Source organism: Cottoperca gobio, chromosome 15, assembly GCF_900634415.1.
Source record: "Cottoperca gobio chromosome 15, fCotGob3.1, whole genome shotgun sequence".
In the NCBI taxonomy this organism is placed as follows: Eukaryota; Metazoa; Chordata; class Actinopteri; order Perciformes; family Bovichtidae; genus Cottoperca; species Cottoperca gobio.
In genome coordinates, this window is record NC_041369.1 from 5,638,210 (window position 1) to 5,661,043 (window position 22,834).

Consider the following 22,834-nt stretch of genomic DNA (forward strand, 5'->3'; position numbering starts at 1 on the left):
TGAATGTTCTTTCAGCATCAATGCAACTGCGCTAGGCTGGACACCAGGATAAACCAGAGACTTTGAAATATTTGATTTATGGCCTTTGAAGATACTATAAATTGACATTTTTTAGTTATGAGTGGCTGCATTTACTGTTCAGTGACAAAATGTTGAACTATTACATTTGCACAAATAAAAAAAAACATGTTATGAATCACACTTATATATAAGCTAGTCCTGGGTGCTAACAGAGTTTAGGCTAACGTTAGCAGCTCTGTCCAGCTCTTTATTGGATTTATGGAAATGTAACTCCAGCAACCCGAGCCAACTGTACCTGATATAGCATTATATCAGTTAGTCCTCATGCTAAAAGCCTTTACTCTTGTGACATTAACAGATAAACTTACTGTTTAAAATAATACGTAGTGCTAAGTGCTACGTATGTAAGCAGGGATATGCTAGAATGAAAAACCAGTTGGATCTTACGTTTCACTTTATCTATAATACGAAGACTAACTCTGCAACAATTTAAGACCAATGCTGTTTCTGTATTTGCATATGTTCTACATGGATCATCAACTGGTGAGCATGCTAACCTTTTACTTGGTATAGCCTATAACTTTAGCCTCAGTCTTTTAGCGCTATATCAATAAAGTAGCCATCAAGTGCATATTTAAGATCTTCTTACAGGGTTGTCATTTTTATTTGAGTCACCATGAAACATTAAAAAAGTCCGTTGGTTGGTTTACAACCAGCTCATGGAGCTAACGTTAGCTTAATTACCTAGCAAGCTACAGCTCATAACATCTAGCTAGTTTCAGATGTCATTTTAACAATTGATGGTCACTAACTACAAATGAGAAGTTGTTTGAAATCAAGCACCCAGGTAAAGAAAATGACTAAGAATTGTAAGTGGTAAATCTCCCACTCTAAATGGAAACAGAAAGCTCAGCAGTAACTAATGGGGACAGGGCTTAGTGATTCAATCAGTTGTGATAGCTTAAGTGCTCATACATTTGACTGAGCAAATACAGTATAGCCTAGTATGTCAGTGTGTGGTTGATCCCACAGGTAGGCCTATATGAATGCTGAACTGATTGACGTTCCCTTCAACATAGAGCTCAGGGAATGAAACCGCCAAACAGAAAAAGGAGCAAGCTGTCAGGCACGAGAACACATGGCCAGATACCTTGAGCTAGCAAGACAGAGATCAATGTATCAGGCAGGGTGTCAATCATTTTAATGGTCAGTTTTATCCCTCACTATGCTTTAAGTCTATTTTATACACTATCTGTACAGCATCAATCAGCATGTATTTCCATCATGGTGATATGGAAAAATGTGTCTTTCATGTTGATGAATATGTATGAGATATCCCACCCTTATTGAAACTTGCAGTCACACCTCTAACACCTCCAGTAAACCTAAAGAGAATATGCTTGAGATAAGCCTTCAGGCACTTTTTGTGCATCTTAAGTCTCCTTCACATTCTGGGATGCATGTAATCCTCATTATGCCGTCCTTATATTTTCCCACCAACTTCAAAGTCTCTTTTTGTGTTTTATATAAACTTGTAGGTAAGCACACATGAGGCAAGCTTGAACAATGTTCTGCAATTTGTGTCTTTTCCCACGGGGCAATTTGGAATTTAATATCAGTTGAATCATGTGTTATGTTTTTCCTTTAGTTGTAGACATGTAACACAATATTTAGAAAACTGCTTTACTCTCCTTTCCTTGTCATTTCTTACCAACCACAACAGAAAATATAAATGAATTATGGAATATTAGTAAGGGATGCACCGATCAGATACACTGTGTTGATAATGACCTTATTAAACATACTGATCATCAGCCATGACATTACCAATCCTCAATGTAAACTCTCTTTGTCATTGTCGAGATACATTTAGTCTTTTTTCAGTTACATTCAGTCACAGCAGTCTGAAATAAATGGTTTTTCCAGCATCTCAGATGTGAGGATTTGCTACAGCTTTTTTTTGTCAAATGTGACATTTAACGTGATCTTCAGGTTTTGGACTGTTGGTCAGACAAAACACGACATTTGAAGACATCCACCTTTTACTCTGGGAAATAATGATATTTTATGGACATACTTCTCCAGTCACAGCAATACCTGGCTTCATGTGACCATACATAGTTATGATCCCATTGAGTTCCATATAGAAATGTTGGATGAGATTATTAGTTTGGATACTCTGTATTGGCAGATACCCTGAGGTAAGCTAGTGGAATAGGTATTGGGTGAGGAAAGGTAGTGATTGATGCCTTCCTACTATTAGTTTTCATACTTTGAAATGTTAAAACATGGAGCCATTGCTCAGACTGTTTTTGGATTTTCCCTAAGTGACACCAAATCCCTGTATAATGTTCAGTGACTTTCAGTGGAGGCTGTTTCAAAGACTGAAGCACTCTCAGGCTGCCAGAAGAATGTCTGTGGCCCTGATATGCTTGCATTGTGTGTCTGCATTTTGTTATTTGTATTCATCTGTACTCGAGATGATTCCCACACTTCTTCAGATGTACTACAAAGCTTCAGTCGGAGAGATGTCTAATCCATGACTGTGCTTATTAATGGTCATGCCTGCAGTAATGGTGCATCCTGAAAGCTGGGCAAAATGATGGCCGAGCTCCGTGAACACTTTCATTTCCTGCAGGCTGACAGCAGCCGCTGTGGAGCTGAAGACATCCAGTGGAATGAACCAAATGAAAGAGCAAATTATTCCTTCTTCTCCCTGGATGACATGTTCATCAGACCCTGAGAGTGTGTTTGCCTTGCTTGCCTCTTTTAAAGCACTCTTGCCCAAATGCAGCATTGAGCGAGTGTTCGTGTTGTCTTATTTTCAAGTTACCCCGTAGTTACACAACTCTTTTTCCATCGCAACTCGCCAACGATGAGTGCTGCACCATCGTGCTGACAACAAACAAGTCGAAAGTTAATCTGAGGGAATGATGTCAGCATTTAATGTACAGTATATTTCCGCTGAATTTAAGAGGAGAGACACAAGCTGCTCTCTCTCTCTCTCTCTCTCTCTCTGTCTCTCTCTCTCTCTCTCTCTCTCTCTCTCTCTCTCTCTCTCTCTCTCTCTCTCTCTCTCTCTCTCTCTCTCTCTCTCTCTCTCTCTCTCTCTCTCTCTCTCTCTTTCTCTCTCTGTTTCTGTCTCCCTCTCTGTGTCTCTGTGTCTCTGTGTCTCTCTCTGTCTCTCTCTCTCTATCTCTGTCTCTATCTCTGTCTCTCTCTCTCTCTGTCTCTCTGTCTCTCTCTCTCTCTCTCTCTGTCTCTATCACTTTCTCTGTCTCTGTCTCTATCTCCCTCTCTCTCTCTCTCTCTCTCTCTCTCTCTCTCTCTCTCTCTCTCTCTCTCTCTCTATCTCTATCTCTATCTCTTTCTCTCTCTCTCTCTATCTCTTTCTCTCTCTCTCTCTCTTTCCTCCCTTTAGGCGGTGGTCTTCTATCCGTTCGTGTTTCCCCATGTGTCTCAGTCAGAGGCTTCTGGCCGACTTGGCACTTACCTGACCTAGAAAACAGAAAATCTGCAGCTTCCAGACTGAGTCCACTAAATTTACCACCCAACCCTTTTCTCCTCTCTGCAAGCCTTTTTATCCCAGGAGCTTTAGACCTTCTGACAACAATTGATAGGACTGCTAACTATAGCATAACAGTGGAGGGGATGAGCATCAAGAACGAAGGGGGGTTGTAAAGGTAAACATGCAGCCATCCCTGGGATTTAACAGTGATGCTCCACTTTGAAGCGCAGCATCAGAGAGCATTTTTAGTGACCGAGTGATATGTTCAGCTAATGAACATTTAAAACATGCATGTGTTCAGGGAGGGAGTAACATTGAGATTAACCAGACAGAGGTCTGGGTAGATGGAGTAGAGCTGGAGGATAGGAGTATGTCTCCCCGAAATATGATACAAACATTCTACCTGATGCCACATGAAGGTGGCCGAGTGGTAAGAGAGTCTGTCCCTAGACCTTGTGACAACCTTTTGATCTCACTGTCATTGTATAATTGTGACTGATGATATTGTAGAGCTGTAAATACTGAACATGTGGGGTTTGGACAGCAGACTTTTTGACTTGTCATAGTAGGAAAAGCACAGGTGCTGAATGCTAATAACATTAATGATGGCTCTGCTCTATTCAAGGGTGCCAGTAAACCATGACAGTGAGCCACCATGCAAAACACCAGGACCTTAATACTGAAGCAGCTGAATTGACTCATTATTCAATTTATCAGCTCCACCTGTGCTTGTCCTACTGCGACATGGCAAATTCAATGAAACAGTTCTATTTGACTTCAACCAAGTTCATACATTTGCTCTTCGTCTTAACGAGGACATTCTCCTCGAGATTCATTTTTTTTTAGAAATACAGTGTTTGATCCGGTCTGTTAGTTAGTCTCGCTCAGAGAAGTGGTTTTAACACAATAAAATGTGTATATAAAATCATGAATAATGCCAGTATGATAACCAAACAGGTGAGAGTCCGATAACAGTCAGTCAGAAAGGTTTTTACTCTTATCTTTAATGCAGCCTTAAAGGATCATGATAACAACCAAACCCATGCACACTCTAGTCCAGGGGTCGGGAACCTTTTTGGCTGGGAGAGCCATAAAAGCCAAATATTTTTAAATGCATTTCCTTGAGAGCCATATATTTAATAAAATTGAGTTGTAACTATATCACGTCTCCGAGTACTAAAAGCGGTATCAGTGTTTCCCCTACCATTGTCTGAGCCCCCCAAAAAACATATAGCTGCAGCCTAATAGCTTAAAAAGAGCCAGCATCGTTGGCAGTGAAAGCAAATGTATCCGTCCACGCAGAATTACACTATTTTCTTCCGAGACTTTTCTTTTTTTTGGTTTTATCCATGGTTAGCATATCGAGTTAGACGGGGGTCTGAAACTCAAGATGTGCCGCCTGCAGGGAAAGACTCCCGTCGACGCAGGAGAATGTGACGCATATTTTAGTGGACGAAATATAACAAACAAAAAAATACAGAAAAATAAATATTTAGTTTGATGGGTTTTTTTGGTCAAAGCTTCAGGGAGCCACTGCAGAGGGGTTACAGAGCCGCATGTGGCTCCTGAGCCGCAGGTTGCAGACCCCTGAATTAAGCGGAGCTAAAGAATTACCTGCATGACCTCATGGACAGTTTTTTAAATAGGTCAAGTCAGTCGGACTGATCAGTTACACAAACAATTTCTCTTACCCAACTAAATAAGATTATTTTTTGTCAAACGGATGAATATTTGTTCTATTGTGAACTCTCCAATCCAATGACCTCCCAAATGAACATCATCCACCGACCCAGCAACCGGGTAACAAGGCTGCAGTCAGAGCTGGTCAGAGTCTCGGTGGAATATATAATTAGTCTCATGATCTTCAGTAGATAGGTCACACTGGCAGATAGGTCACATTGAGCTCAGTGGAATTTTTCCAGCAAACTTATATTATATATCATGGTTTTATAAACATTTGGGCACTTATCAGGACTCAACACTAACTTTTAAAAGTTGTTGCCAGACCATTTAAGATACTTTGCAGTAATACATCAGCCAGTAGTGACTGTAATAGCACGTGCATGTTTTTCTGTTTGCTCTCACTATTTTTTATATATGTTAAAAAGCGATGCCACTGATGGCAACTAAAGGCCAAGAATTGGTTGTCAATTTCCCCAAATGTTCGCCAAAGGCAACCTGGCAACCGTTGCTGTTGAGACCAGCTAATTTAGTTTACTTTCAAACTTGAGTTTACAATTAGCTGTTCTCATCACAAACCACGGAGGGCCTGCCATTATTATTCTGTAATTGCTGCTCATTTTGCCTCATTAGAGACCCTCAAACAGTTTTAAGAACATATGGGTGAATAAATGTGGTGCTTTTATTTAGAATGGTGGATGTTTTAATGTGATGTTCAATCGCAGGAACGTGTTTCTCTGCCTGCCATGCAGCACCCAGCTGACCCGATGGGGATTAACTCCATGAAATAGCCCGCCGAGCTCCTCGTTATTAGTGCCGTTCTCCTTTCTTAGCACCAATTAAATAATAATCGTGCTGCAGAAAAAAAACAAAGTTAGTTTCATGCTTCAGAGCTCAAGACTATTAAAAGAAAGGATGTGACACATAGGAGGGTTTCTTTGGGCGTCTGTCTTTGAAGATGAGACGGACAGGTGCTCTCCTCTGTAGCGTACCTACACGTGCGTCGTCCTTGCCTTTGATTTCACCCACATCAAGTGACTCCACACTTCTAACACTGTCCACAGAGAAATCCATGTCTCACCTTTAGTGTGTGTGTGTGTGTGTGTGTGTGTGTGTGTGTGTGTGTGTGTGTGTGTGTGTGTGTGTGTGTGTGTGTATGACCACCTCTAAAAAGCTCTCTTTAGGAGTGATAAACAGGTGCTATGTGCAGCTGGTGGTCAGAGATTACAGCCAGCTTTGTGACAGCATCTCACCCAGGGCCAGCAGCGCTGTCGTCTTTCCCGCTGCTTGTAGACACGTAATCTGGAGCCAAGCATAAACTGGACACAGCCCATGTGACTGGCCGTTTCTTTTCTTTTTTCTTCAATTCTATTTGCTCATTAACTGTAACACCATTCAAGTTGCATGGGACCAGAGCAGCCTGACAGCTGCCGTGCTGAATTCATTGTCACCTAGACCGTGACAGCAAGTTTTACTCACACGCTGCACGTAAATACAGCCGGTAAAAACACTAGTGTACATTCAGTGTTACTCCTCAACAGGGCTCAATTTATATTCAAATCATGGTAGAGCTGCACAGTTACGGCCAAAATGATAATCATGATTTTTTTATTACGATAACTCCTTGATGTTTGCTTGTTTTAATCTTTGCATCAAAATGAGGCTGGTCCTTATTCACAGTGCATCTCCTAGAAACAAAGCAAAAATACAATTGTACCAAACTCTTTACCCAAAATGAACTCAACAGAGCACTGCATCCACTTTCACGTTGTGCTACATTCCTGCTGATTAACAAATTAGAGTAATATATAATATATATATATATATATATATATATATATATATATTACTCTTCTACTCGACTTGTGTGTGTGTGTGTGTGTGTGTGTGTGTGTGTGTGTGTGTGTGTGTGTGTGTGATCTTATTCCTCTGTGCCATAGAGCTCCATTGTTGTCTAAAAGCTATTAAAAACACATCAATAAGCCACCGTCACTGTGGCACCTGATGACATGTTCAGGCACAGAAGTGTGTTTTCAGTAAATTCCACTTACACTATCTTGATACTTGATATCTTGGTAAATACTCACTGGCACATCAAATTTGCGGCAGTAAATAGTCACCAGCAAATACACTATTCACTCACATTGGCATGAAACAGATTAGATGGGGAGTTTTCAAGTCTTAATGAATTAAACTTTAAGATTATAAGCTTATAAAAGTATAATGTTATAAATAAAATGTATTTACTAAGACTTGAAGCCAAGATGTCGAGTGAACTGCACCATGAATTACTTTTGTTGGATGACTATGGCTGGCTTGAGGCTAGAAAGTCCAGAGCCTGATCTAGTGGATGTGCCATTTTATTAACCAGCTCTTTCAATAATAATAATAATAAATTGTATTTATAAAGCGCCTTTCAAAGCTAAAAGCAATCTTAAGGCGACGGCTCTTTCCCTGGATGCACAGTGAGTCAGCCATTGGAGAAATTTGGCACCATCCTTGGATTCGCCCCTTGCTTCCACCCTGCCTGTTCCAAAAACAAAATGACCTTTATCTGTGACAAATATTCAAAGGAAATCTAAATAGCAGGTGTTCCTAAATTAAAATGTAACAATGAAAACCGTGCCTGTAGTGTAAAAGTAGGTTGGCTCTTACTGCCCATTAGCATTTTGGAGATTATTTTACAGAATGAATTAGTAGCACTTTATTGTCCATTACTGCAGGGAGAGAATTGGTCTCCGTTTGGTGCCTCAGTCCTAAACCGGCATGTCACAGCGATAGCCGGAATCTTCCAACTCAACAGATTTCAATCTAGGTGAAAATGTCTCCATTCATATGCAAATAGCTTCCAAAACACTTCTTCACGCCTCTCGACTCAAAATTGTTACTTTCTTCTGCTCCATAATAAACCGGTCTAATACATTGAATTGATAATATGCCCAATGAATACATGAATAAATCCTTTTTAAAAGTCATAATTTCAGTCGGCCGGCCGGCTCTGTGAGGAGTCCAGATAAGATGGGGCTGGTGGGAGATGACTGACAGTGTGATATCTGATTGGTTGCAAAACTCTGGGTCTTACATTCTACACTGCTGACATAATCATTAGTCTTCCTAATAAAGGACATCTAAAAATAGCTGTATATAATGTTCTGTACTACAGAGAATAGGGTCAACACAGAAAAATATTTGAAAATATGAACAGGACTTTCTTTTATAGAATCTGACCATATACAGTAAACAACTTACTGATGTGAGCTGGGATGTGCACAGAGTTATGAGTTGTACTGGAAGTCATTCAGAACGGAGCAGAGGAGTATTTCAGTTACAAACATTAACCTGTTGGCTTGCTCTGCTGCATTAAATTATTCATCTCTCTGCCTCTGTCAGTTCTCATTAGCGTTCCTACAATCAATGTGCAACACCGGCTCATGTGTAAAGCTATATTCATCTTGGGTAACCACAGTCAACAATTAGCTTTTTACAGTGCTCAGCAACAATGTTGGAGCTCCAAGATGAACGCGTTCTCACTCGCAGAACGTCACATACGGTCGGTTGGTACTGATTATCCTTTTAGCTGGCATTTTTAAGCGTGCAGGGTACTCCAACAGACTTCAACAAGTGGTTAACGTGAATTCAAACAAAATAACATAGTTAGGTTTAGGCTACAAAACTACTTGGTTAGGTTTAGGAAAAGGTATGTTTTGTAACTAAAGCAATTAATTAATACGTTAAGAACCTTTTCGTACTTGACGTAAGTTAAGTGAATTTGTACTGCGTCACGTGACTTCCTCCTGTACGCCCGTCATAATTACTATGGCCACTAGAGGCAGCCCTTCACATGCAAAACTGACGCTAGAGGGGCACGTGGAGCACCATTGTTTGCTTAGGGCCACTGACAAGCTGCTGTATTTGATGAGTTGCGTGTGAGAACGTGCTGCCAGGATATCTAATGCTACACAATCAAGTCAGTAACATGCAGTCTACCGAGCATGGGCACCTCCAATAATCAAAAATAATAAAAAAAAAATGTAAACATTTAAATCAACAATAGCTTCTGAGCAGATCACCTACATAAAGATCCTGAACTAAACATAGTGCTCATTCACAAAGAACATTTTATATTTACATTTTATTCTTAATCTTGGAAAGAAATGAAGCCGGGTTAGAATGAAGACTTGTTGAATACGAGCTTGGCAGGCTTTTTCACAACAGTAATTACAAGAATAGCAGCAGCAATGAGAGCTGTAATAATCATTTTTCATTTGGCCCAGAGGGCAAATCAGCGGAAAAAAAGTCCAAAGGAAAAGCAGTTTAAGCCTCAAGAGCCACCATACAGGACACATCTTGAATTTGAATGAAGCCACATAAAAAATTCAAAAGACAAGTACAAATGAAGCTGAAGGATGGTGCTTAATGAATATTGCTACTAACTGAGAACATGCATGTACTTTACATTATCATTAACATGTTTTAAATGAGACCATAAGATTTTATATTTATTTCCTACCATTCATCTAATCTGATCCTCGATGCCTGCTTTAAATAGATAATCCACTACGGTGAACATGTCGCTTCCTATACACCAGGGGTGGGTAACCTTTTTCCTATCAAGGGCCATTTTAATTTTTACATCATCCTTCGAGGGCCATACTAATTATTGAACTCATAACCTCTGCAAATTATTTTAAAGACTCATTTCAACTTTCTTTTATGCTGTGCAAAAAAGCAACTTTTTTATCCATATATCTTTCTGTTTTATCATAAATCCTTTATTAGTCTCACAACGGGGAAATGTACCTTGTTACAGCAAAAGAACATATGAAGTAAAGTGGCAGTACACAATATTTAAATTGAATAAAAAATACCAAGTGGTTGATGGAAAATAAAGTGATAATTGCACAGCAGTGGTGGAATAGTCTGTTCTTGGTGTGGTGGTCTCCCGATCTATCTTTCCATGTTTGTATGTTACGCTCTGCAGAGAGCTGCTTGTTGGGCCAAACTCCACCGAAGAGCGTTAACTTTATCAAAACGCACTCGTCCTTTCAGCTCGTGCAGTTTGACATGTTTCGTGTTTCACCGCAAGCCCGTCCGCACAAACTAGGCACACTGGCCTTTTACTTCCTCAAATAAATAATCGTTCGTCCATTTCTCCTGGAAAGTGCGACATTCCGCATCCACCTTTCTCTTTGTTACACTCGCCATGATGCGTTCACTGATGTCAATGACCGTCTCGTTTAATATTAAAGTTTTTTGACATGACATGTCCACTGATGACAAGTTCCGCTTGTGTTGTGTTCAAGGACCCTGACCTTGGCCAGGAAAAACAGTCAATCGCCCGTCTATTGCTGTCTAGAACAGGGGTATCCAACCTTTTTGATACTGAGAGCTGCTTCAAGGCTACTTGTTTGATACAAGCTTCCTGAATAACATAGTTGCATGGTTCACCTTTAATGATAATATTATCATTAATAATAATAATCATAATAAATATTAATATATGTGAAGATCACATGTTAATGTGAATTATTCCTCACAATAATTATTAACAATGATTTATGGTAGGAAACACATATATATTTAAACATGCAACATTATTTATTTATGTTCTCAATCTATTTGAAAGTCAGAGTCATCACATCTCTGATATTTCTGTAAATATCTTTATTGACAGTTTTGTATGAATGAGCACATTTGTAGCATTTTGTTCAAAATCATACCAGCTATATTTTAGTACAAAGTATCACTTCTGTAAAAAAAAAAAAAAAGGAAATCATTAACTGTCACATCTTCAAATCATATCCTGTTTGTACAAACACTAACTTTGTAACATCGGAGAGAGTGGATATGACATCGGAACCTTTCTCCTCATCTTAGAACAGTGTTTTCAATAACATCATTGCACCTTTCAAGACCTCTCCGTCCGAAAAGGCTTTCTTAGAAGAAGAATCGGAGCGATGAAACCCTCTTTTTAATGGTCACACATGCAGAGCACACACAGTGAAATTGGTTCTCTGCTTTTAACCCATCCTTGTACCAGGAGTCTAGTACTTGGAGCAGTGGGCAGCTAATGTAGAGCGCCCGGGGAGCAATGTGAGTGAGGGGGGAAGGGGGATGTCCAGTGTCCTTGCTCAAGGGCACGACGGCAAGGCAGGAGGTGAACTGGGACCTCTCCAAGTAGCAGTCACACATTTTTTTTAGGTCGGGTCGGTGACGGAACCAGCAACCCTACGGCTCAAAGCCCCTACTAACTGAGCCACTGCCGGACAAGTTCTTGTTCCTTATTTAAAAAATGTGCAGCTCTAAGTGAAGCTTTCTGTGACTTGTTCACCGGCCTGGTGAAAATGAGATGCTGCTGCCCAAAGCTGCCTTTAACTCACGGCTTGTTCTGCCCGCAGTACTGCAGGTGGGTAGTTAGCATGGTAGCTTATGTGACACGTACCGAAGTGTCTCCACAATGTGCCACTTTGCCGCTTTGAGACATACACACTTTTCTTTCACTGTTGTAAAAAATAATTCTTCATCCCAATCATTGTGAAAATAGTTTGTTTTCTTTCGCTTCTCTGCCATGTTTAGCGTAAACAATGCACCTAGCGCTCCATCGTAGCTGCTCCCGCTAGCTTGTCTCAGCGAAAAGGGAAATGGAGATTTAGCTTGCCCCTACAGCCTACAGGGTCTGAGTTCATATATACATAAAACATTTTAGTTTTTTAAATTCTATATTCAATATTGTCATTTTAAAATAAAGAATAATTCAAGTGTAAAGAAAACCCAGCAAAACAACTAAATACAAATTTTAGACGGAGCTCCACGGTGACTAGTGCTACTTTTAGAACATGCCCTGCGGGCAACTCACGTAGTCCCTGCGGGTGACCAAGTGCCCGCGGGCACCGCGTTGGCTACCCCTGGTCTAGAATTACCTCGAGGGCCGGATCAAATTTTCTCGCGGGCTGTATACGGCCCGGAGGCCGGAGGTTCCCCACCCCTGCTATACACCATTGGTCAGGAAGTAATGGAGTTGTGAGCAGGGACCATTCTTTAAACACGTTCCTCAGTAGTGCTCTCAACCTAACGGATCATATCTGGGAGAAAACTGTCATCTGTAGAAAATGAATGTAACGTCTGCTGAGTGCTGAACTACGAGTGCAGCATATCAGAGTTATCCTCTTAGGCCTCATGTAGAATATTTCCTTTCGTGTTAGTTCCCAGGCAACATGGATGTTTCTCACTTGCACGAGGTGTTTTGTACATGTAGTGTACACTGTGGAGGTCTCTTGTTCTTGTATGCGAGATACTTTTGGCATGCTTTGTTAGAGAATAGGGATGCACGATGATATCGGCACTTCATGGTTTTAAAATCGGCCCGGTATGAACAATTCTGACAATATGTCACTAAAATGACGCTAAGCGGGTGCAACGAGTATGTCTGCAGTGTGGAAGTTCATTTCCGCACAGAATCTACCTCATACTTGAGTCTGACTTATATAACTCTGTCATTCAGCGTCTTTCATTTGGCTTCAAAGGGGGGCTACGTTTTCATTAAGGACTGAAGCTACTTATATTTATGCACTTGGGCACAATGGGCTTTGTTTGCACATCACCTGGCTGTTTGTAGCTCATAGAAAAGTGGATTCATTATTTAAGTTAATACATTATTGTGTGTCTGTAAATCATATGTACTTATATAGAGTAGGTATAATAATATGTTATATGTCATCCACTACATGAGAGACTTCTGTGCATGTACCAGTATCGCCAATCGCCCAAAAAATGTGGGAAAATGTCAGATATAGATATCGCTATTAGAACATTTTACTGCTTTTGCTCCCAACAGAGACATAAATAAGATTTCTAAATTGGGTTCTGAGCCAGTGAGTGTTTCTAAAAATTGACTCTGTTTCTTGTTCCCTGATGGTGCACATATGGAAAATTGCTTGAAAATAAATGGAATAAGATGCATATGAGACTTATTTGCCTTAACAGTAGAAAAATGAAAATGTGAGGATAACCTTTCGGAGTGTTTGCAGGATTTAAAGGAGTTTATTTAGTCTACCTTCTAGCACAGTGCAGATGGTACAGACTGGCCTGGCTAAGAGCAAAGAGAAACTGGGTCTGTGCTGAGCTCGTCAAGGGAGATGGGAAAAGGAAGGGCCTGGAGCTGCGTGTTATCATGCTGTGGGCAAAAAAAAAAAAAAAAAAAGAGTCTAAAAAGGAGGTATGGGGTATGGTTGAATTGATAGTGAGACTTGAAATCCAATAGCAGGATTATAACATTTTAAACTGGCAATAAGCAATATTTTCTGCTGATATTCCACATTTCTTAATTGAAAAATGCTGGGCTTTCTTCCCCAGAATCATATATATATATATATATATATATATATATATATATATATATATATATATATATATATATATATATATTCTTAATATGGATATGAAAGGTCCTGTTTCAGTACTTAAACCATCAGACTTTAAAAATGCGGTTACTGATAATGACCTATTGATAACAATACCTGTACAGATGTATTGATAGTTACAAGAGCAGAAGCGTAAGGAATGGATTAAACAGTGTTTATCTGCTCTAATGTAAGCATCAATCGATAGCATGCTGACTACCTACCTACCTACCTTAAAAATTAAAAGCTGCTTTAGTCTAACTGGTCATAAATGACTTATTACTACTAATTTGATAAATCTGCAGTTATCTTGCTAAATTATATAGCTAATAGGACATCTCTTCTTCAGTATATTCTGACACTTAATGGTCTGATGAATTGCAGCTGTGATGAGCTAATGAAAGGTTGGAGGAGATCCAGAGAGAGAGTCGAGTCAGACCTGGCACTCATTTTGAGCTTTGTGCTTGAGGGGAAACCTTGAGCAAATTAAATAGATAGTGTTTTACACTGTCATACATTTCACCACATGGAAAATGTTCAATTTAACACCTCATTTACTTTGGTGTTCAATCTTAAAATCTTATTTCCCCCCCGTTCAATCAAGTGAATTAAATCCACCAGTGCAATGGGAAATCTATGTTACCAAAGCTTCTTCAGATTTCATTAATCTTCATGATTTGTTTGTAATGCAGAGTTACTTTGAAGACAACTTCAAAGTAACTCAAAATGAAAAATGTTAAACCATGCATCTAAACAGCTGCACACACATCCATCTGCATGAAAGCAAGGGAGATGTTCTCTCCATTTTATCCTTTTTTTCTCTTTAGTAAGACTTAAAGACCCAACAAATGAGAACATGACTAGCTGAGATGGGTGTTTTGTGCAGTGCATCAAGGCCAGAGTGCTGTGTTAAACAGCCATCTGTCTGGCTCAGACTGTAATGGGAGACCTGTTCCTTCGTGGACAGTTCAATCCAGCCAGGGCCTTCTGCCTATAACAGAAATATCAGGAGGCTGCTTAGCTTTTAACACTTCACAGAATTGTCAAGTGCTACACTTGGGTCACTGAGGGACACTCTTTAGGACCAAAACAGATGCTTAGGATTGATTCCTGAAGTGTTACGACATTCATTAATGACGTGAACTTCCTGTCTTTTGTGAGGGTTTCAGTCATTTTTTTCAATGCTGATATGGGAGGCTTTCATATGTGGTCCTGAATCAGATGCAGGTGCTTTTTTGCAGTGTGAACGTAGTCTATGTTTACACGCACACTAGAAGCCAGGTTATTGGGAGAAATTAAATCAGAGAGTGTGTTTACATGCAGCTGGTTTGTAATCAGATTCCACCCTGACCCCCTCCCAGAGCTTTTAACCAAGTTTGGCATATTTCAAGAGTGTTACAAGGATGAGTAATGAGGTTTCCTGCTGCACTGCTGCCAGAGATACTTTGATACGCAAGTCTTTGTCATGCACATACACTGTTGTAAAAATTCGCATGACAAGACAAAGAAATAAGATGCCTCCATTAGACATCTAACCTCAGTTAACCAGATGTCTCTTAGTCCCTTTCCCAAATTAAGGCATCCAGGGTTCTTGTCCACATGCTAATGGAAAAATCAGTTTAAAAGGACATTTCATCCCAAAATACATATTTGTCCTCTTACCTATTGTGCTTTTCATCAAGCTAGATTGTTTTGGTGCGAGTTGTAGAGTGTTGGAGATATCGGGCAGAGAGATGTCTGCCATCTCTCCAATATAATGGAACTAGATGGCACTCGGCTTGTGGTGCTCAAAGCGCCAAAATAATACTCTAAAGCAATCACTCTTTACAGAAATCATGACCCAGTTACTCAAGATAATGATAATGTGAGAGGTTTAATGTAGGAACTATTTTCTTTCGTCAGTATCATTGAGCAGAAAGAACGCGCATTTACTCATGAACGAAATGAGGGAGAACTGTCACTTTAAAGAAATAAAGACCAAACAATATTTTTGTGTGTCTTGTTAGTCATTTTGTATTTGAAGCTACCGTAAATGTATGTTTTCCCTCTGGCCCACTTAGGCATTTTACTGACAGTGTTGCGCGTTGGTGGTATCCCTGCTCAACAGTCATGCAAATTAGATCCAACCACCCTTTAGAGACAGCTGTAAAGCCACATTAAAGCATAGATTCTGATTTTTTTCAGGTCTATTTTAATACAATACACACTTGCCATATGCTGAGAGATTTATTGGTTGCTGTATTCATTCCTTCTCTCCATACGGGCCATAAAGCAATCCCCTTATGGCACCAATAACTCTCTCAATGTCCATTTAGAATCAGAGTTTTGTAGGAATCCTCCTAATCTTCTTCATTTCACGTTGTCATCTATTGATTTAAGTGTCTGGTCTTAAGGTAACACAAAACAACAGAATGTATTTCTTTATTTGTCTGCAAGGCAGGATTCGCAGCAGACAGATGATCTGCGTAATGACTGTGGCTGCCATGGTAATGTTACTGTAATGACTCTGACCTCTCCGGAGTCCCGTCCTGCTCCTGACCTTTCACCGCCACTTTCTGACAAAAACCACAAGTGATGAATAAATAATGAAGTGATTTGTTCGGAAGTGGTTTCTGCCACAAACTTCTGTATTTGAAAAGTTTATTAGAGTTGCTCAGAGTGCCGTGTCAGCATTTTACACATTGGTATAGGGCCGTCTATCAACAATCGCAATAACAAACAGCTGGAAGATGCTGTGGGTTATTTTGAAAGCATATTTAATTTGCACAGCAGCGTGGCCGCATTTGTGGAGCTGAGACTTGGCTTCGACACCTGAGCAGTGATGTATTTCTCCTTCCATGCCAATACAATTCTGCAATTAGAACAGTTTTGTTGTTTTTACAATTCACATGCAGATTTGGCTTGCAAACTGTCTAAATACATATTTATCTTGTACTAATATGCTTATTTGTCTCTCTCTGTCTTCCCCCATTTTTTCTCCCTTCTGCTCTTGCCTTCTGCAGGTTTGCATTGTTCAAAAGAGGGACACCGAGAAGATGTACGCCATGAAGTACATGAACAAACAGCAGTGCGTGGAGAGAGATGAGGTCCGAAACGTCTTTAGAGAGCTTGAGATTCTACAGGAAATTGAACATGTTTTTTTAGTAAATCTCTGGTGACTATGCTATGTTTTTACACTTTCAATGTGGTCTGCACTGCCTGTGTCGGTCGCCTGCTTTGTCTGTCTGTGCATTTTGTATATATACTTTCCCAATACACAAGTGCATGCTCACTCCTAAATCAGTTGCAGCCCTAAAATAGATGTACTCTTTACTGAATGTTCTTAGTGTTGCGTGCACTTTATTTTGGCACTTAGTGGGGAAAAGAAGTTATGTTGGTTTCATTAAAGCTTCAAGATAATTTTACTCCAGAAACCAACAGCTATTAACTTAAGAAACAATTTACACAGCTGAGACATTTTGGGATATTAATTTTGACTCAGAGCCCATGAAGCACACATTTGATAATTAATGTGGTTTGAAATGACCTCACTCTTCCCTTGAGTCTGATATGTGGGTGAATGGAAGCTGCTTTCATTATTCAACGCTCATCTCCGAGCGGGACACATTTCTAAATGTAATTGGGGACCTGGCACGCCATTCACGGCATATTACACAAAGCACTTTACCTCCTCTTTAATTGGTAGAATGATATTTCACGTGCCTATCTTCTCTCAGCAATTGCAGGCAGAATATTTTGTTATCTACATATTCTATGATGGATTGATTATGTGTAGAGAGTGAGTAGATGAGCCAAGATAAAAATCGAGCTCATTTCCTCATAAAGTTGTGAATGATTGAAGTTTAATCTACGCTATATGTAAGCCTGCTGAAGAAGCCACTCTACTAGAACAAGAACTAGAACTGAGGGCATTTTAATGAGCGTACAGTAGTAGGCCTGTGTATTTTTTATAGTAGCCCATAATCCCTGCAGGAGTGTATGGCTGCCAAAGCCTTCTGTGTTCTAGTTTTCCATGTGTTGCTCTGCTCTCTCCCTCATACTCTGCATCCAACACTATTTCAAATGCACATTGGTGACAAAGATGATAAACTGTATAATTGCGGCTATGTGGGAAGGAGAAGTTTCACACTTCACACCTCCTCTCTCTCTGCTCTCTCAGCTTTACGGAGATGCTCCACAAAGGGCCCGTCCATCTCCCTGGGAGCATATAGAAAACATGAGCCCCGCCAGCTTCCCCAATGCAGACGGTCACATACTTAGCAAACAGCATATTGTCCTTTAGTATAATAATGAGGATAGATAATAGCATAAACATTAAAGGGTCATTTCCAGTGATGTGCGGTGAGGTTCATGGCTGGGGAGGCACTAACTCTTTCAGTCAGATTTACAAATGAACCCAACTGAGTAGTTTATTCACCATTGTCTTGGTAGCATGAACATTGACTACTGGTTATATTTCATATGTCATATCAACGTTACATTTATACCAGCTCAGAGATGTTCATGTATTGGGCTCACGTGCGCCCTCTTCAGTGCGGCAGAGTACTGTCTGCCTCACCTGGTGTCTTCTCACTGTGGTTTTATGTCACATCAGCAAGACTAAATATGTTGCACATATACATTGCATACATTAACTGGACAATGGAAAGTCAGGCCGCATAATAAAAGTGTCTGTAAACATTATATTGGCGACATACAGAGAGATAGCAACAGGCACGCGCCAAATGCATGCGCTCAACCTAGTTTGCGAGGGATTGCGCAATCCGAGGGGAGGCTCAACTCGCATCTCTCCTGTATCTGAACAGAGAATACGCAAATTCAGAATTCAAAATTATTGGAATCATACAGAAAATGCAGTTATAGCACAGACCAGTGGACAAATATATATTTATTTTATTGTTATTAGTTTTTTTACTTTTCATGACGACTGGGCTGCATCCCCTGACCGCACGTCCCTGCATTTCATACTAATTACGAAAAACATAGTATCTGATATACCTCTAGTCATATCCATACATGAGAGTTTTTGTTTTATTTGGCAATGATTTGAAATGTCTTCCTTCCATCCAGTATTTTGGTGCCTTTGAAGAGCAAAAAAACGGATCAGGTCGGCCATGAAATTTGTACCAAAATATTTGCAGACGTTCCGAGTTGTTCTGACTTGAGGGGGCGTTCACTCTAAATGTTCTGATTATTCCGACAACGCATGAATGCGTCTCGCAATGTTATTGAAAGTGAGACTTGGTTCGTGTATCTAACCAATGATTCTGATCCGCTCCAAGATTTAATTAGTTCTTCATTGGCTACATCCTTCCATCAGGTTTCATGAAAATGGGGCCAGTAGTCTTTAATCCTGGTAATCCTGATGAAAGACAAACCAAACCTAAAACATAACCTCCTCTGGCGGAGTTAATTATGACACTGAAAACAACTCGCCAATAACATGTTTTAGTTGATAATCTACAGTATAAACTGTCAATGGTTATAGTGACAATTCCTTTGGTGGAAGGTAATTCCATCGCCCACCTTTCTTTATGACAGCTGTGAAATATGTAATATAAAGTGACATTGTTTCTGGCAAGAAGCATTGATGTTGAATATTTCAATAAATTATGTCAATGCTTTGATCATCGCAAACAACAATTCAATTCACTTCCATTGTATCAGATGCTGACAGAAACCAATCGAATCAAAGCGATCTGCAAGGCTAAATACCACGAGAGGTACATGCAGAGCCTTTTCTTGTGCAGGTGGGCATAAGTATGCAAACAAATGTGTGTTAAAACAGCACCTTAAAAGTACAAGAGGCTTATTCAGCAATCCCCTTGGCTTACCAATCGCTGTGTGTCGATGAGCCTCATTTCTGAATTACACTAAGTGCTTGGACCCCCTTATACTTGCTAGTCTTTTGTAATTGGGATGAACCGAGCTTTCAAAGGGCTTTTCTTAACAGTAGTGTCACCCTCTCTCATCTTGCCCAGAGCTTGCCTGTATTTGGCTGGCCCTCTTGGAAAGCATAGGGAAGCTGTCAAATCAGCACAACAAATAAAGCATCACAGTAAAGGGTCGAAGGCAAAGCCACATCCTCAACAGGCTGTCGTCACTGCCATCAGATTGTGTGCCTGATTGTGAGAGGGATGGGACGTAAACACAGCTCTGTGATAGTGTCTGGATGCAGCTGTTACTATATGAATCTGTCGGTGTAGCATGCACAGACCCTGAACTTGAGCAGCTGTGTTGATGTTCCTAATGGTAGAACCAGACTGGTCCCACGCAAAGCCACCAGAGAGAGTGACAATATGTGTCTAGAATACCCTTTTTGGTACTGTCATTGTGCAAACCTACAGTCAGAAACTGACTGAAAATACAGTTTGGATTGGTTCCAAAGATCATCTTCTTGGACTAAAGCCTTCCTGTGTGAGCTTTCTCCTTGCACGGAGTTGTATAATTGAAGGAAATGTGTGCTGTTCCTCTATGAGCTGGAGAGAGAACACGGTGAGACTTAAAGGAAATCAATTTTTAGCCCTAGAGTATGGTGAGTTTGATATTTCTGCCCCAGTTTACGCAGAGACTCCTGTGAGCATCTGTGCATGACAACATTGTTATGTGTTGCACCTGTATGCATCGCATTAACTGTCTGCTTCATTTAGCTGCTGAGACGGCATCTCGGCCGGTAATGAGATAGGATGGACGAGAACGCCGCTTCATCTTCCCACCTTCTCCCTCACTGTATAACAACTAGGAACCTAATTGGTTCATTGCGTGTGTATGTTGTTTAACTCATTCCCTGTAGATCAGACAGTTGCCAGTATCTATAGGCTTGTTCAACAGAGTGTTAGGATTTCTGTCGCTTGGCAATTGGGCCCTTCAGTTCATTATTAATGGATGTGGTTAGACCAGCTGGGTATTTTGGAACTGCCCATTCTCAAAAGCGTACAAAAAAAAAAAAGATGCAAGTCACGAGAAATGCCAGCTTTGATAAAGCTTCATGGGAGTGTTTTTTATTGATACAGTGCCAGGAGGGAGCCAAAGAGACACTCAGCCAGTCAGCGAGAATGCGGGAAAACACACCAAACAACTGGAAGTAATGATTCCTGCAATCACAGAGGGGGGGGGGGGGTGGATCAAGTAGATAGTAGGGGAGCTAACAAAGTATTTGGCATTGATTTGTTTTGTCATAAAAGAGATGTGCAAACTAAGAGGATTTGTATGGTTTTCCTCCAGCTCTTACCTTCACACAAAGACACAGTTTCTGCCTCGAAGTGGGGTTTTGCTTTCATTGAGACCTCCTGAATTCCGCTGTGCTTCTGAACAGCTCTGTCCGTAGCTTCAGAGAAAATTCATTAGCAAGCAACAAATGTGAAAGCCCACATCAGCTGGGTAAAGGCTGCCTTAAGCTGGGCGAATGTCAAGTTTGCAGCCCACAATAATTGCTGCGACCATTCCCTTGCTGCAAAGATATGATGTGTAGGAGTCGAGGGTACACTGAATGGATTACCTCGGAGGACAAGACATTAACTATCATCTACTGCACACACGGAATCCACACAAATCCTTGTAAGGATTTGTGACACATGAGAAGACACTGTCTTCTTCTTTCCCTCGCATATGTTTGAAGCCTCAAAGTGCAGGGGGTCATCTCCCCCCACCCAGATACAGAGAACAACCAGCATTAATGCGTAGCAACAAATTTGATCCCCTGGTTTACGGAGTGTAGTACATCATTATAAAAGCAAGGTTTCGCCTTAAGCGTTACATCACAACAAATCACTCTCAAACAAGCATCACCCGTTCTCCCTGAGGGCCCGGAGACGCAGCAGTGAATCATGACCAAATGGACGCTGCCACTGTGCTGTTGAAAACCGAGTCGCAGAGCGGCGAGCTACGGTTGTTGCGGCAGCTGTCGTCAGAGAATTAGAGCTTTAAACACTGTCCCTTGGGAGCGTCTTAAAGGATTTGAAAGGTTTCAAAACCAAAAACAGTAGTGAGTCATCCAAGGGAGTGATACATGGCTTTCCTCTTACTGTCCATCCCTTCATCAGAGTCAGAAAGTGAGCAAGAGGAGTGGTGAGGATGGTTGTGCTGTGTCCTGTTCAGCCTCCATTAGGAATATTGATTTCCGGCCTGCATTGAATAAGGTCTTAGGAGACTGGAACAAATTAGCCTCTACATTCCCTGTCAGCAGTTATAACAAGCCCTGTGAGGGGGCTTAGCTTTAAATCAGCCTCATAAAAGGCGAAATATCATTTCCAAGAGCATAGGAGTCTGTTTCTCTAATATAGCATTGTGCATCCACACATTATCTTGCCCTGGATTTGCAGCCTTGAAGGACTTTTACTGAAGCTGCTACTTTGTAAGCAGAACTTTTTGTAGGACATGGCTTTGAAAGTGCACCTTGTGAAAGCAGGCCAGTGGAGGTGTTGTGTCCTACGGTGACTGGTTGAAGGCGGTTGAGAAGAGAGGCAGCGCTCAGTCACACCATTGTTGCCCGAATCCTCCGAGGTGCATGCGAGCATCTTGTGATTGAGTCACGCAGCCACTCCTAGCCATCCCAGCTCTATCAGCAACTTTATGTAGGCCATTGAAACTTTGCAGACCAACTCGAGCCAACAGAATCACAAGCTCTTGTTGCTCTGTCGCTTTTTCCTCAAAACTGTTCTCTTCCGCTCTCCCTCTCTGCTCCATGTCTCCCTGTGCTCATTTGTCATTGTGGCCTGATTATTTCAGCCTGTTCCTTGTACTCCTTCCAGCCGGCTAACCTTGCTCTCTTACTGTAGTCGCTGTGACTGTCACAGCCTAGTCCTGTCCTGGCCTCAACCACATGGCCTCCTCCTGGTTTTGGACAGTAACAGCTCTCCCCAGACACCAGATTACTGCCAGGCATTCACTCACACTCAACAGTGTGACCCACAACTCCTCTGCGCTCATTGTAATAAATTGTGCTCATGAGGAGCAGCAGAGGGCACCTAAAATGAGATTAGTAATCTTTGTTTTGACCAATTATAGTAGTTTGAAGCTCTATATTCTAGATATTAAATAGTTAAAGCTGCAATAGTCCATATGTTTATATTGACAGTAGATTGAATGACTGTAATGTGAAAGGTGTGGCTCATAGTGACAGCTCTACGGAGTGTAAGATCTTCTTTCAGCTCATTGTTCTTGTTTTACAGGCCGTAACTTTAAGTTTTACTGCTCGTATCAACCGTGTTTCAACAAAAACATCTCT

The 22,834-nt window shown here is 40.8% G+C and overlaps 1 protein-coding gene across 1 annotated transcript in view; it reads left to right on the forward strand.

Annotated features, from left to right (window-relative positions):
* stk32c (serine/threonine kinase 32C) overlaps positions 1-22,834 on the forward strand; it is an 83,624-nt gene that overhangs the window by 35,821 nt on the left and 24,969 nt on the right. Inside the window, exon 3 of the mRNA XM_029449956.1 lies at positions 16,611-16,762. Within this exon, the coding sequence (XP_029305816.1) occupies positions 16,611-16,762 (152 nt within the window). The remainder of the gene's footprint in view (positions 1-16,610; positions 16,763-22,834) is intronic.